This window comes from Staurois parvus, unplaced genomic scaffold (assembly GCF_062004578.1).
Source record: "Staurois parvus isolate SC_StPar_1 unplaced genomic scaffold, SC_StPar_1.0 ptg000839l, whole genome shotgun sequence".
NCBI classification, from domain to species: Eukaryota; Metazoa; Chordata; class Amphibia; order Anura; family Ranidae; genus Staurois; species Staurois parvus.
The window spans coordinates 2,936,139-2,950,342 of NW_028318635.1; the positions used below are offsets into that span (position 1 = coordinate 2,936,139).

Below are 14,204 nucleotides of genomic sequence, written 5' to 3' on the forward strand. Positions count from 1 at the left end.
GGGTTGTCCCTGGAAAAGTACTACATGGGAAATCTTCCGATGTGGACACTAGCTCTGGTGACCTGGGGGACCCAAGCGTTTCCCTTAATTTGCAGTATGGCTATAGGACAGGAAATGAAGGGAAATCTCTGCAATGGTACACAAATGGCGATCAAAAAATCTAATGGGCTATAACTAGGGTTGCCACCTCATCCCTTTAAAACTGAACACATATTAAATTCACAGGTTCTGTGGCTGATTTAAGGTGGTAATTAAACTCAGTGCATTATCTGCATTAAATTAGCCCCAGAACCTGTGTAATTAATATGTGTTCAATTTTAAAGGGATGAGGTGGCAATCCTAGTTATAACCCTCCCCTGCTCATATCCAAAATGAAAAAAAATTAGAGCAGTCTTGTGACTTCTATCAGTGTCCAGCAGTGCACTGATTAAAGCTTTTAGGAGGAATTTTAATTCTCCTCTGATTGTCCTATAAGACTGCAGGACCCCTCACCCTCTGTCTAGATAGTGCTGATTTGCCCTGTGCTGATCACATGCTCTCTCCCAAGAAAAAAAAAAACTCTTAACAGTACACACCAAACTGAGCATGTGCAGCTTGCCCCCAAGGCTCTATTCTATCAGGAGATGAGTGGGGGGACAGTAGAAAGGGAGGATCATAGAGAAAAGGATTAAACATCGTTTTTACACAATGCGGAGGATTAACCCCTTAAGTTCCACAGTGAGTATAACAGGCATGCTTTACTGCATTAGATATACAAAGAGTAGGAGATGGAGACAAAAATGCTCTTCATGTCCTTGTCAACAGGGTTTTACTGGTACCACACCCCTAATTGAAAATGTAATAGTTGGTAATGGTTAGGGTCTCATTTATTGCATGATTTCCTGCATATACAGACTGATTTTACTGTTACAATTATACATTTTTGAAAGCAAAGACACTGTGGAATAAATTGGTGGCAGTTGCAATGTTTTATGCTATGATATTTTTGCAGCTGTTTCTCACAATGAATATATTCAGGTGCAATACACTATAAAATTAAATTTAGGAAACACAAGATTTTTAGTAAAATATATAATATGGGATTGAGTCGAATACATAGATACCAAACACGTCAAGCCTTAAAATTGTGCACTCCCATGAAATCGCTGCTGATTATAAGCATCCCTTTCAGTGTTAGATGGTTTAGCCCAACCTTCTAACTGCCATGTTTGCTGAACATCTTGGTATTTTAAAGGAGAGTTGGGTCCCTTTCATACAGAATGTGTCTCGTCTGATCAGCAGGAGATCCATGAACAGATCATTTGTGTAAATGCTCACACAAGATGACATTATTAACCATGCTACTTTTGCCCCCAACTAGCAAGCTGCCGTACTGAACAGGTGTGAGTAATAAGCACCTCCAGGAGTACCACCATTCATCCATTAATCAGTGTCAGTGCTAGCAGGTGCTTTTGTTGGCCTTAACCCAAAGGTCTTTGGTAAAATCTTTTTCCAGGAGGCAAATTACAGTTTATATCAAGCTGCATAGATATCACTTTTACCAGTTCCAACAGAGGGGCCCAGCTGTTAATGAGGACCAATGACAGAACACATTGAAGATGAGGATCCTTAAAGCAGTAGTAAACGCCCACTTTTTAATCTTGTACCCATAGGTAAGCCTATAATAAGACTTACCTGTAGGTACTTGAATATCTACAGTGAATATCTACATTAGTGTAGCAGCTGGAGACATAACCAGAGCATGCACACTGTGTCCATTGAGAGAGCTGTGCCGTGACCTTTACTCCCGCTGTAGCCCATGAACCTGGAAGGAAACCTGGGTGAAAATGGCATCTGTCAGCAGTGACAGCATGCCACTGGAAGGATCCATTTTTTAATAGTTAAAGTAGAGGAAGCCGGGAGGGAAGGGATGGACAAACTAATTTTTGGCTGTAGTTGGGCTTTATGTGAAACAGAGTTCAGCTTGGTAAGGCTATGTTGGAAATCAGCATGGGTAAACTTGCAGATTGTACATAATTGAATCCAAGGCCACAGAATGCAGTTTGGCCACCATAGCATTGCCTCTTTAATTGTAGCTCCTCTGTATTTAGGAGAAAAATAATCCACCTCCATATGTAGTGAGTATTCTCCAAGGGACAATAATCTGTACACAAGACATCTAATCTGTTCATACAGAAATAGCCTAATATGTTTTAGTAGAAGTTGCAAATTGCTTTAATTAGAGCAGCCAATTTCCTTTGGGAAAAGCCTAGTTTTATATACCAATACATTTTGCCTATGATTATAGGTTTTCATTTGAATATGATTTCCGTACAGTGAAATTCTTCATTTGAGCTCTCTCTTCTCCCATAATGATGACACCTTTAATTCATCTACCTTAATCTAATTGTGTGGGTTTTTCCCATCCAGTTTTACATCCAGCGGGAAATCGGTTTCCAGATCTAAAGTGAATATAAAGTTATATTTTGGACTAGAGTGATGGAAATGAATGCTTTGGGGTGATATTACAGGCTCATTGTAATAATATTTCTGTTTACCAAAGGGGCCTTTTTTTAATAATAAGGCTAGGCAGTCATCAGGGAATATGTGGAACTTTATAGCTGCATGTGTTTAGAATGCAGACTTAATTTGCTACCTGCATTGCTATAAAATACAGTTTGTTACATAGTTAATTGTGTTGAAAAACACAGTTACAGTGAGGAACAGAAGTATTTGAACACCCTGCGATTTTGCATGTTCTCCCTCTTAGAAATCATGGAGGGGTCTGAAATTCACATTGTAGGTGCATTCCCACTTTGAGAGACAGAATTTAAAAAAAAACATTCAGGAAATCACATTGTATGATTTTTATGAATTTATTTGTCTTGCACTGCTGAACATAAGTATTTGAACACCTAAGAAACAGCAAGAATTCTGGCTCTCAAAGACCTGTTACTGTGCCTTTAAAAAGTCCACCTCTACTCCACTCATTAATCTAACTTTGTAGCACCTGTCTGAGCTGTTTAAAGACACCTGTCCACCCCACAGTCAGTCAGACGCCAACTACTACCATAGGCAAGATCAAAGAGCTGTCAAAAGACACCAGAGACAAAATTGTGGACCTCCACAAGGCTGGAAAGGGCTACAGGGCAATTGCCAAGCAGCTTGGTGAAAATAGATCAACTGTTGGAGCAATTGTTAGAAAATGGAAGAGGCTAAAGGCGACTGTCAGTCTCCCTCGGACTGGGGCTCCATGCAAGATCTCACCTCGTGGGGTATCACTGATAAGAAAGGTGAGGAATCAGCCCAGAACTACAAGGGAGGAGCTGGTCAATGACATGAAGAGAGCTGGGACCACAGTTTCAAAGGTCACTGTCGGTAGAACACTACGCCGTCATGGTTTCAAATCATGAATTACACGGAAGGTTCCCCTGCTCATGTACAGGCCCATCTGAAGTTTGCCAGTGACCATCTGGATGATCCAGAGGAGGCATGGGAGAAAGTCATGTGGTCAGATGAGACCAAAGTAGAACTTTTTGGTCTAAATTTTACTCGTCGTGTTTGGAGGAAAAAGGATGAGTTGCATCCCAAGAACACCGTCCCTACTGTGAAGCATGGGGGTGGTAACATCATGCTTTGGGGGTGCCTTTCTGCAAAGGGGACAGGACGACTGCACTGTATTAAGGAGAGGATGAATGGGGCCATTTATTGTGAGATTTTGAGCAACAACCTCCTTCCCTCAGCCAGAGCATTGAAGATGGGTCGTGGCTGGGTCTTCCAACATGACAACGACCCGAAGCACACAGCCAGGATAACCAAGGAGTGGCTCCGTAAGAAGCATATCAAGGTTCTGGAGTCTAGCCAGTCTCCAGACCTAAATCCAATAGAACATCTTTGGAGGGAGCTGAAACTCCGTGTTGCTCAGCGACAGCCCCGAAACCCAACAGATCTAGAGGAGATCTGTGTGGAGGAGTGGGCCAAAATCCCTGTTGCAGCGTGTGCAAACCTGGTCAAGAACTACAGGAAACGTTTGAGCTCTGTAATTGCAAACAAAGGCTTCTGTACCAAATATTAACACTGATTTTCTCAGGTGTTCAAATACTTATGTTCAGCAGTGCAAGACAAATAAATTATTTAAAAATCATACAATGTGATTTCCTGAATTTTGTTTTTAAATTCTGTCTCTCAGAGTGGGAATGCACCTACAAAGTGAATTTCAGACCCCTCCATGATTTCTAAGTGGGAGAACTTGCAAAATGCAGGGTGTTCAAATACTTCTGTTCCTCACTGCAACCTAAAAGGACCACAACTGTAGAAGCTGTACCCAAAATAAGGCAAGCAGAGGATAAAGAACTAGGCATTCATAGGCTCCCTGCAACTGCCTTTTTCCCAGATAACTTGTGTTAATTTGTCTTGGTGTGGAAGCAACCACCAAGGTAGAGGTAGAGTTGCTTTCTTATATTAAAGCTGCCCCTGATGACTGGAGAGGAAATAATAAAAAGTGTGGGAAAGGTTTTACTAAAAGCTCAGATCCACAGAATGATTGCAGCAGGGAGGCACTGGATTTGCAGGTCCTCAAGTACAGTTTTCTCTCCAGCAAACAGCACAGTAGAGGCTTTGACAAGTCTCACTCCAAATCTGCTGAGACTAGCAGTCAGAGGCACAGTGCGCAGTGATCTCACACTGTGCACATATACAGCTATGAGGCTCAGGGCACAAGAAGTACCTAGGCACATAAGGTGCACTGCTATTTTTCAGGAGTAACTCAAGACAAAAGGTTTTTCAGGGGGAGTGCCAAGGCACGTAAGGTGCACTGCTATTTTTCAGGAGGAACTCAAGACAAAAGGTTTTTCAGGGGGAGTGCCGAGGCACGTAAGGTGCACTGCTATTTTTCAGGAGGAACTCAAGAAAAAAAGGTTTTTCAGGGGGTACTACTTAGGTAAAATTAACATTTCTAGATGTACCCTAAATGGTCACAATGGATGGCTGTCAATTTCGTAAGATAAAAAAACTCAAAAACCTAAAACTCATTTAAAGCCCAATTTCCCAAATACAATCTTGATTGGCTGGACTGAGATCATAGAACACCCTAGCATGTGCGTGGAAGTTCATCTCGGCACCCAGCGGATGCTGGGTTTCCCATGCACAGCTCCATTTACCTGTGAAGAAGTTTGCTAAGAGGGAGGTAAATAAACCTAGGTATGTCCCTTCTACACTTTAAACTTTCCTGGTGGTAAGTTATAACATTGTATAATGGAACTGTATTTCTTTATATACATATACACTTGTTGTTGAAGAGTCAGATTTAGAACATAAAGGAACACCCTTTTTTTTAACTTGATTTTCTAGTTAATAACATTGTTTCATCAACTGTAGTAAAATGTGCCCTGACAATGAATGATGGTAAGTCATTTATACATATAAAGGTTAACATTTTGATAGCCTTCCAGGATACAGCATGCCGTTTAGCAGAAGTCATAAATGAAATATCGCATAATTTTTTTTTTCTTTCCTTTCCTTTTTACAATCTGCTTTTTTAATGATCGAGCATAGAGACGCTGTGTGTCTGCAAGTGCTTTAATCTATAATTTAAGTTGTTTTTTTGCCACATTGCCGGTTTCCCTGGAGGGGCAGCCAAAGAACAATGATGCCTGAATTTGTTCTACTGCTGTGCTCCTGGTGAGGAGGTGGATCATTATATCACAGTGCGTATGATAGAGTGCTTGAAACTGAGGTTACATTGTCTACACTGTAAGCTATCTTGTATGTGTATTGATCCAGGAAGACCCAGGGGTCCTCTGTATGAAAGCAGTATGACAGTGCTTGAATAGTGTTGGAGAACCAGAGATTATAGGGCTGATACCCTTCCTGAAGCTGTGAAGAACTAAATCTGGTAATTATTTTGTTTTGTGTTATAACATTGAGATGCAAAGGGAAAAAAAAACTTTTGTTTTATACACCGCATTTAAGTGTTTAAAAGTATACTGCAGACCAACATGAATATTTTACATTAAAACTACTACAAGGGACACAGCATACTGACTTATTGGCCAAGTTTTGTCCTAGCATTCTCTGTTAATGCCCAGATGCCCAAAGAGCTAAATGCCTACAGTTTATCTTCTGAGTGGTCTGAATCTGGGCCTATAACAATACAAGTTGATTGTTCCTTGCTCTGAGTATCATACACACTAAGAACGCATTGAATCCCCATTGAAGTATAACTGAAGGCAATTTTTTTTAGTTTTGGACACAATGGAAAGGGATTAGAACACCTGTCAGGTTTTTATTGCAGTCTGTTCCCCCTATTAAGGAGATTCACCCTATGTTTCATGTTTACCAGTGAAAGTAAAGAAAATCCCAAATTTTGGGTTGTCCCCAGAAAAGTAATAGAGGGGAAATTTTCCAATGGGGACACTAGTACTGGTGACCTGGGGGTTCCCAAACTACACGGTACCTTTTAGCATGTTTGCTAGTTGTCCTGATCCTTCATGTTCACCCCACAAAAAAAATATGTTTATGAGCCACAACTGCATTCCCCTGCCTATTCAACAGTGTTTAGTGCTTGAGTTACCTGTCAGCTTGAGCACTGAAAGTCGGTAGCAATGGAGATTTGTGTGCAAAAATGCCTAGTTATTTGCTAATACTAAGTATCATGAAAAGTAGGAATTTACATATCATAGTTGGCAGGATGTATTATGGGATATGGGAATTGGGCAAATACATTAAGGTAGACCACAAAAGAGTGCTTGCTGCGGGTGCGGCATAGTTATTTTTTTCTTTCTGTGACTGGGGAAGTTTAGTTTGAGACCCTCTAACATAGAACTCCAATCAAGACTATTTCTTTTGGTTTTAGAATTAATATTAGCAATATTGTTTTCTGTTTCTATTAGGTTCCCCCCACTTCTTATCTCAGTGACCACATAGGAAATTGATAGAATCTAATCAAATTCTATAACATTAAAGGGTCTATGTAGAAAAAAAAATTGCTGTGCAGATAACTTAAGCATTTGCACAAGCACCACAAGTGATCACGATCATGACTCCACCTAGTGACTATAACGCAGTATATTTATTGAGGTATTTCAGGAAAATACTACATTATGGCCACTAGATAGAGCTGATGGTTATAGGAGAAAATCATATTACAAAAAACTACAGCGAACATTTATGGTGCTTGTGCAAATAGTTAAGACATCTGCACAAAAACAATGTTTTTATTGTCTCGTGAAAAAGTATTCTCTTACTTCCTACCCTGTGACCACCACAGAATGTCCTATAAAATCACACCTCTGAATTTACAGATAGCATTAAAACCCAGTAGGTTTTCTTATTTTCTCCCACCCCAATGAAAGGTAAAAGTTTTGGTTAGAGATCAACTTTAACCACTTAAAAGAGAAGTTTGTTTTTATTTTTTCCCCCCCAAATTATACTTACCTAAGTGAATGTAGCATTGGTCTGATGCTTCATCTGTCCCCCACCAGCTGTAAGTCCTCATGCACACTTGACATTTTTACAGCGGCTGTTTTTGGCTTTTGAAGTGGGCTGTTTTTGGCTTTTGAAGTGTTTTTCTACAGCTAGTAAACCCTCCAGCATGTTATCCTATATGTCCATGCGCACACAGACTGTAATCCACGTTTTTTGGCTGGAAAAAAAAAAACCCAGGACTAGTGGGTTTTTTTAGCTGGAAAAACGCTCTAACACTGTAAAAAAAAAAAACGCTAATGCAAAAACGCTTAACGTGACTTTACACAGCTAATGTTACCAGCGTTATCAAAACATCCAGTGTGCATGAAGGCTAAGTGTGAAAACTCAGCGATCACATGACCGCTGATTGCTGAGTTCTTACTGCCACTGTGAGCACAGATGGTAACTGTCACCGCTGTCTGCTCTTTCTGACAACCCCTCCCCCCATCCTACCAACTACACTGCCCCCCACTCATTTAAAGTTAGTTAAGGCTTTGTTCTTCCTTCCTCTAAAGCCTACTTATTGGCCATTTAAATTGGCCATTATTTTGGGCCTCTTGCACATTGCAGCTTGAAAAAGCTCAGTACAGTGGGTTTTTTTTTTCTTTCTTTTTTACTGATCTAAAATGCAGCCCATTGTTTATGATGTGCCTGTACACACAGGTGCGTAAACATGTGGTGTGCATATGAGCACAAATATGCACGTATTATTATTATACAGGATTTATATAGCGCCAACAGTTTGCTCAGCACTTTCCAATATAACGGGAGACAATACAGCAACAATACAGTTCACTACAAGAGGGATAGGAGGGCCCTGCTCCTTGGAGCTTACAATCTAGGAGAATTGAGCACAAGCATATAAACATAACTAATAATGGATATTGCCTAGGATATTGCTCTTCATAGATTTGTAAGATAATACATTATTTCTAGATATTTCAGTACACGCTTTCTTAGCAGCTGGAAAGTGATTTACCTGATTGTAGGGTTTCAGCCTGTGTGATAATGACATAAACTGAATGAAACTAAAAAATATATATAATTTGCTAGTGACGCACTAGATTTCAACAAAAGTGCTTCATGCGGTATAAGTGCCATTATCAACTGTCCTGTCTGACATTGATTTCCTCTGAGCACACAATTGTATTAAATTAATTTTGAATCATGCTATCAATGTAGTTTGTTAGGGATATGACCATTTTGTTAGACCTTCATATTCCAATCATGTCTGATGGCCTATAAAGTATGAGCACTAAACCTCTATAGTTTTTTCTGTGCTTTTTTTGTTGGAACTATAATGAAGTGGTAGTAACAAGACGTTGATTTAGGCCCTTTTCACAGGGGTTGGCTCCAGCTGCGTTCCACTTGTTCAGCAGGGGATCTGTCTACTGATTTCTGCTAAGCAGGAGGATGACAGGTTCGTGTCAACTCTGCTAATGCAGACCGGACACGGACACAGCCTGCTCTGCTCTATGGGTAGTTGATGTAAACAGACATCTGATCCGCTGGAAGGAAGGGGAACAGATCCCCATCCATTCGTTTTTGGCAGATCGGATTGGGTGTAGGCAGGTGTAAGCGGACACATGTCTGTTTACACCCGCCGTTCCAGAGGAGAATAGAGATTCCATTCGGGGGACACCTGAAAAAACGACAGGCAGACCCAATCGGAATATCAGCGTGAAAGAAGTTTAATAAAACTGGAAAATCTGGTGCAGCTGTGCATAGAAACCAATCAGATTCCAGGTTTTATTCTCAAAGCTTAATTGAACTGAAGCTAGAAGCAGATTGGCTACCATTTTGCACTCTCCAGTTTTAGGAAATCAGCCCTATTAGGCATTGCATATGGAGGTGTCTGAAATTGCTATCTTTGCTGTCCATGGATTCCAATCAGATTTTCCCTTCAATCCCAATGTGATGCAGTTGGATCTTGTCATGCTCTCAAGTCAATGAGGAGCTGAAATAGATTGCCATTCAGAATGTACAGTTTTGCAAACCTGTAGAAATGTCCTGTTTTTCTTTCTGAAAACTTTAAAAATGTGTTGTAATAATAGTGTTTCATTTAAAAAAAAATAATCATTAAGGACATAACAGTGTGTGTGTGTGTGTGTGTGTGTGTGTGTGTGTATATGTATGTGTGTATATATATCTACGTGTGTGTGTGTATATATATATTTATTTAAATCACAGCTGTATTTGAAAAAAATGTGGAAGCATTCACATATCTAGGTTGCCAAATAGGTGTTTTGGTAAGTAGAATTTGTTTTTTCTTTGGTCAGCTGCCATGATTTTCCCCTGGGGTTTTCAACCAGAGGTGTTGGAAAATACTATCATTACACAAGCAAAGGATGCATGGACATTTACAAGTCTTTTCAACTATTTTTGTTATTGATTTCAGCCTGACAATATCACTGTATTTTGTAGCATTTGTAAGCAAATACTTCAAAACATTTTGTGGTGTTTTTAGTCATTTCCACTTAAATTATAATAAGCATTTAATGCACATTTTTAAATTATGTGGCATTTTTCAAACAGTTCTGTAGAATACACTATTATGGAAAAATGCCTGACTGTGCTTCATGCAAAGGATTTCCAAATGCCACCAAGAAAGACATGCTAGGGTTAACAGTTCTGATGAAAAACATCACCATTTTTCTGATCCTTCACACAGCTCTCAAACTTATGGAGGTGCACATAGACAGTCCTTTAGAAACTGGAGGTTTGGGGTATATTTTTAAACACGTCTGATCTAAATGTTTTTAATGGTATAATGGTATTCTCCCTAGGGCTATTGTCTCTTTATATACAGAGTGGCACTCAATACAAACCTTTGGATACATCATAAAAGCAGTAGTCATTTTTGGTTCTGTTGTGTTATTGCAGAATAAATGTATAAATATATAACCTTTCCTGACAAGCTGACTGCTCAATTAGTGCTATCTGGGCTGTTATCCCACTGTGCCTAGATGTCCATGGTGACTCCCACACCCAGTACTGAAAGTGGACATATCTGCCTAGCAACTAGATGCCTTTCTCTAGAAAGAGAGCATGTGGGATGTGGTGTATACAAGCAATTTACTGAACAGTTTTATCTGAGATAAGTGTACTGAAATGGCTTTGTATCTAAAGGTCAAGTTGTATATTTTTAATGGCTTGTTTTTAGAGAATGTTCAACTACATCTTTTAATGGAAATACTTGGAAATTATTTTTTTTTCAGAGAGGCACAGCAATTAATAATTTCTGAACATTCAAATAAAAACAAATCCTAAAAAAAAACCTGATAAACTTTGAGCCTCTTTTATACATTTAAGCTCCAACACAAAATATATATATTTTTGTGAATTTGTTATTGATTTGGTATTGAATGTGTACAGATTCTAAAATTATTCAGAACTGATTTGCTTTTTGGTGGGCATGTCTATATTAATTCTACATATTATTTATAGATTTCTGTCTAGCTATTGCCTTCTTGAATAGTATGCTGTGTATTGTTTTAGCAAAAGGCTTTATATAGTTACAAGAAGTGAGGTAGCAAATAAAAAATACATGTTTTAATTTTTTTTTTCAAATTCTTTTTCTATTTTAAAATGAGCTGGTGGCCGGATTATGCACACTAAAGTATTCACACATTTTGAACAATCCATAAAAGCACTTTTAAAATAAGCTCTCAATCACTTAAGTAGCTCTAAGCATCGTGGAGAAATTAATATTCAAAATTCACAAGTAGAAAAAAAGGCCCCTTGCACATGGGCATCATAATTTAGTGATGTTTACTTAGGAGCTTTTAGATAGAAAGTCCCTGAGTAAAAAAAACTGTATGTAAGACCTTGAGTAATGTTGAGTAAAGGTATGTATAAGTACGAAAGCATATAGATGAGTAAAATTCTTCTTCGTTGCCAGTGCTGTAATTTACTCATTTATACTCAAACATTCTTATAGATACTTAAACACGTGTATGCGCAAAAATTACTGCAGTCACATGTAACATTTTCTATTGTTGTTTAATTGCTCTGTACGTATCGCTGTATTACTGATCTTTACTTAGCTGCATACATGGTTCCATAGACAACAATCTAATTTCAAATCAGTGAAAAACGCAGCACTACTCCCATGTGCTAGAGGCCTAAGATTTGTTACTAGGAAACTGAAACATGAATTCCATATTAGTAAAGACTTAGTAGCATTTGTTATGATCCTTGAGGATATTTGAGAATGAATTACTTCAAAGTACATACAGCTAGTGAAGCCAGGGATTACTTATTTTAAAGCTCCTTCACTATTTTTTAATAATACTAATACTGGAATTTCTATAGACTGAGCATTTTAAAATATGGAACCCAGTAAGTCCTTGGTAACGCCACACAGTTTATGGGTGCTTGGTGTTTAAAAGTGTACTGAACTGAACAACTTAGATTTCACATTTTAGCTGAGGACGTAGCATATTGTAGAGTAGTGACCATCCGGCTGTAAACAACTTTCAGGTAAATCTGCCTTTGTTTTGTATGGGTTCTTCCACCCAACCCATGGTTCCACTGCTTGCACAACACACTTTTCACATGACTGCAGATAGAACAAGAAATTATAGACCATCTTCATGTATATAGCGGTTTCTCAAGTACTAGTAACCCTGATTTCACACAGAATTTGGGTAACTGGTCATATTTTTAAAGGCAGCTAGGAAATGCAAGTGTTATAATGAGCAAGGCTTTTTAAAGTGTGACTCCAATTATGGTAAGAAAAGACCGTCCCCTCCAATTTTAGCAAATGTGTTTGCAGATTCCCTACCCTTTTCTGTTATGAATACATTGTGTTTGTTTCTCTATATCCATTTCAAACTGATTTCTGAATGGGAGGGTATGTCTTCATTATAATCACACTGGTACAATCTCAGGGTTCTGTTAAAAAAAAAAGCTGCAGTGTCTCCATCAGTTTAAAAGAGAACAGTCCTTATAGTGTGCCTCACCAAAAGAGAAACTTCTATTGTAGGGGATGCCAAAGTAATTACACAAACCGTACATGTGATTACTGGAACCATGCTGTACATCAATAGCGTGTGGAACACCTAGAGAATGCATGAAGCAATACTTGAATTTACTGACAAACTGAAATGGAGAGGTTTAGTTTATAGGGGTATTTGTGATTTGCTTCTGTGTTGCAATGGAACATTTTTGAATAATCTGGAACACAGTGCTTACACTTTTAATTAGATGACAAGGAGCAGTTTTTATTTGCATTTACGGACACTTTTGGCATATATCATGTTACTTTTCTTTTAGTGCTCCATCCAAGTCAGGGTGAAAATACAAAATCAACTAAAATACAGGGCACGAAATTTGATGTGAATGAAAAGATGGTGTATCATGTCTTACAGATGCATCTGTGTTTGTTTATTTTCAGAACTCCCGTCCTCAGAACACTTGAGCGTAGCAGATGCAACATGGCTAGCCCTTAACGTGGTCTCAGGAGGCGGAAGCTCGTCTAGCTCTCAACCAATTGGAGTGACCAAAATTGCCAAATCGGTCATTGCACCATTGGCAGACCAGAACATCTCCGTGTTTATGCTGTCCACCTATCAAACAGATTTCATATTGGTAAGTCATTATGCAAGTTTATATAGAATAACACAGTAGATGGGTTCACAAGAAACACAAGTGATGCAGACATCATTAAAAATAACACAATTTCTAACTCAATGCTTACATTTAGAAAGGTCATTGTATAGTGCTTTACATTCAGAATTCAGCATAAATAAGATTTTAGAGAATTCAATTATATTAGTTGTGTAGGTGTTAAGCTCATAGATGTTGCCATAAGGGGCCAGTTAATAATTTGTTGCAGGAAAGAAATTTGCACTGTCTATGGCCTGCCGTAGGGTAAACATGGTTTTGGTCTAAGAGATCTAATCCTTTTGATCTTGTGTGAAAAAAGAAAGTTATATGATAGTTTGTACTCATGTAGGTCATATCATAACACATCCCTTCACTCTACACTCTTACAGGATTAGCTCTGATTTGGAGGAAAAATGTTTGTTGCTCACTATTAAACAGAAAATCCGTTCAGGCCGGGATCTACAACCTTAATAGACCTGAAGAGGAATTGTAAAAATATTAGGAGCTCAGCTAACAATTACCTATATTTCAACTATATTTCCACCATCCATTCAAACAGCACATCAGGGCACTGACCCTTCATTAGGCACTATCCGAAAATAAAGCCATTGCCATTAAATGGTGATCTGTTAGATTTGTGGTGTTATGTGAAAAAAGATGATCATTCTTCTTAAGCTGGTCAGGCTAATCATGGTCTAATCTACCTGGTAATTGGCCTGTACATTGCAATGTTTACTGTCCTGTATGGTCATCTTTCCAGTTTGTTACAATCATGTCTGATTCTAGCATTGTTCTTTTAAAAGTTTGACCTCTTACACTGTAGTTTAGCATTAGACAATGCAGCAGCTACTACTGGCCCTAAACAAGGGCCTTCACAGAAGCAATTACATGCACATACCAAGCTGTTCTGTGATAGCAATTTAACCCTTTGGTGTTGGTGCCTCCCAGCCCTTTAAGGGTTTCCGAAGCCAGGAGGCGGGGCAGGGTTTTAGGGTCATGTGACTGCCGTGATTAGCTGTCACGGTGGTCACATGATCGGGAAAGGTCCCGATCGAAAGAGCAGATCGGGACCTTTCTGTGAGTACCGGACGAGTGCTGGGAGCACGCAGGGCGCACGCTCTCAGCAGATATGTTTTTCTTAATTGCACGCT

At 39.0% G+C, this 14,204-nt stretch overlaps 1 protein-coding gene across 1 annotated transcript in view; it reads left to right on the plus strand.

Annotated features, from left to right (window-relative positions):
- CASTOR2 (cytosolic arginine sensor for mTORC1 subunit 2) overlaps window positions 1-14,204 on the plus strand; it is a 208,499-nt gene that overhangs the window by 168,713 nt on the left and 25,582 nt on the right. Inside the window, exon 3 of the mRNA XM_089655384.1 lies at window positions 12,842-13,035. Within this exon, the coding sequence (XP_089511510.1) occupies window positions 12,842-13,035 (194 nt within the window). The remainder of the gene's footprint in view (window positions 1-12,841; window positions 13,036-14,204) is intronic.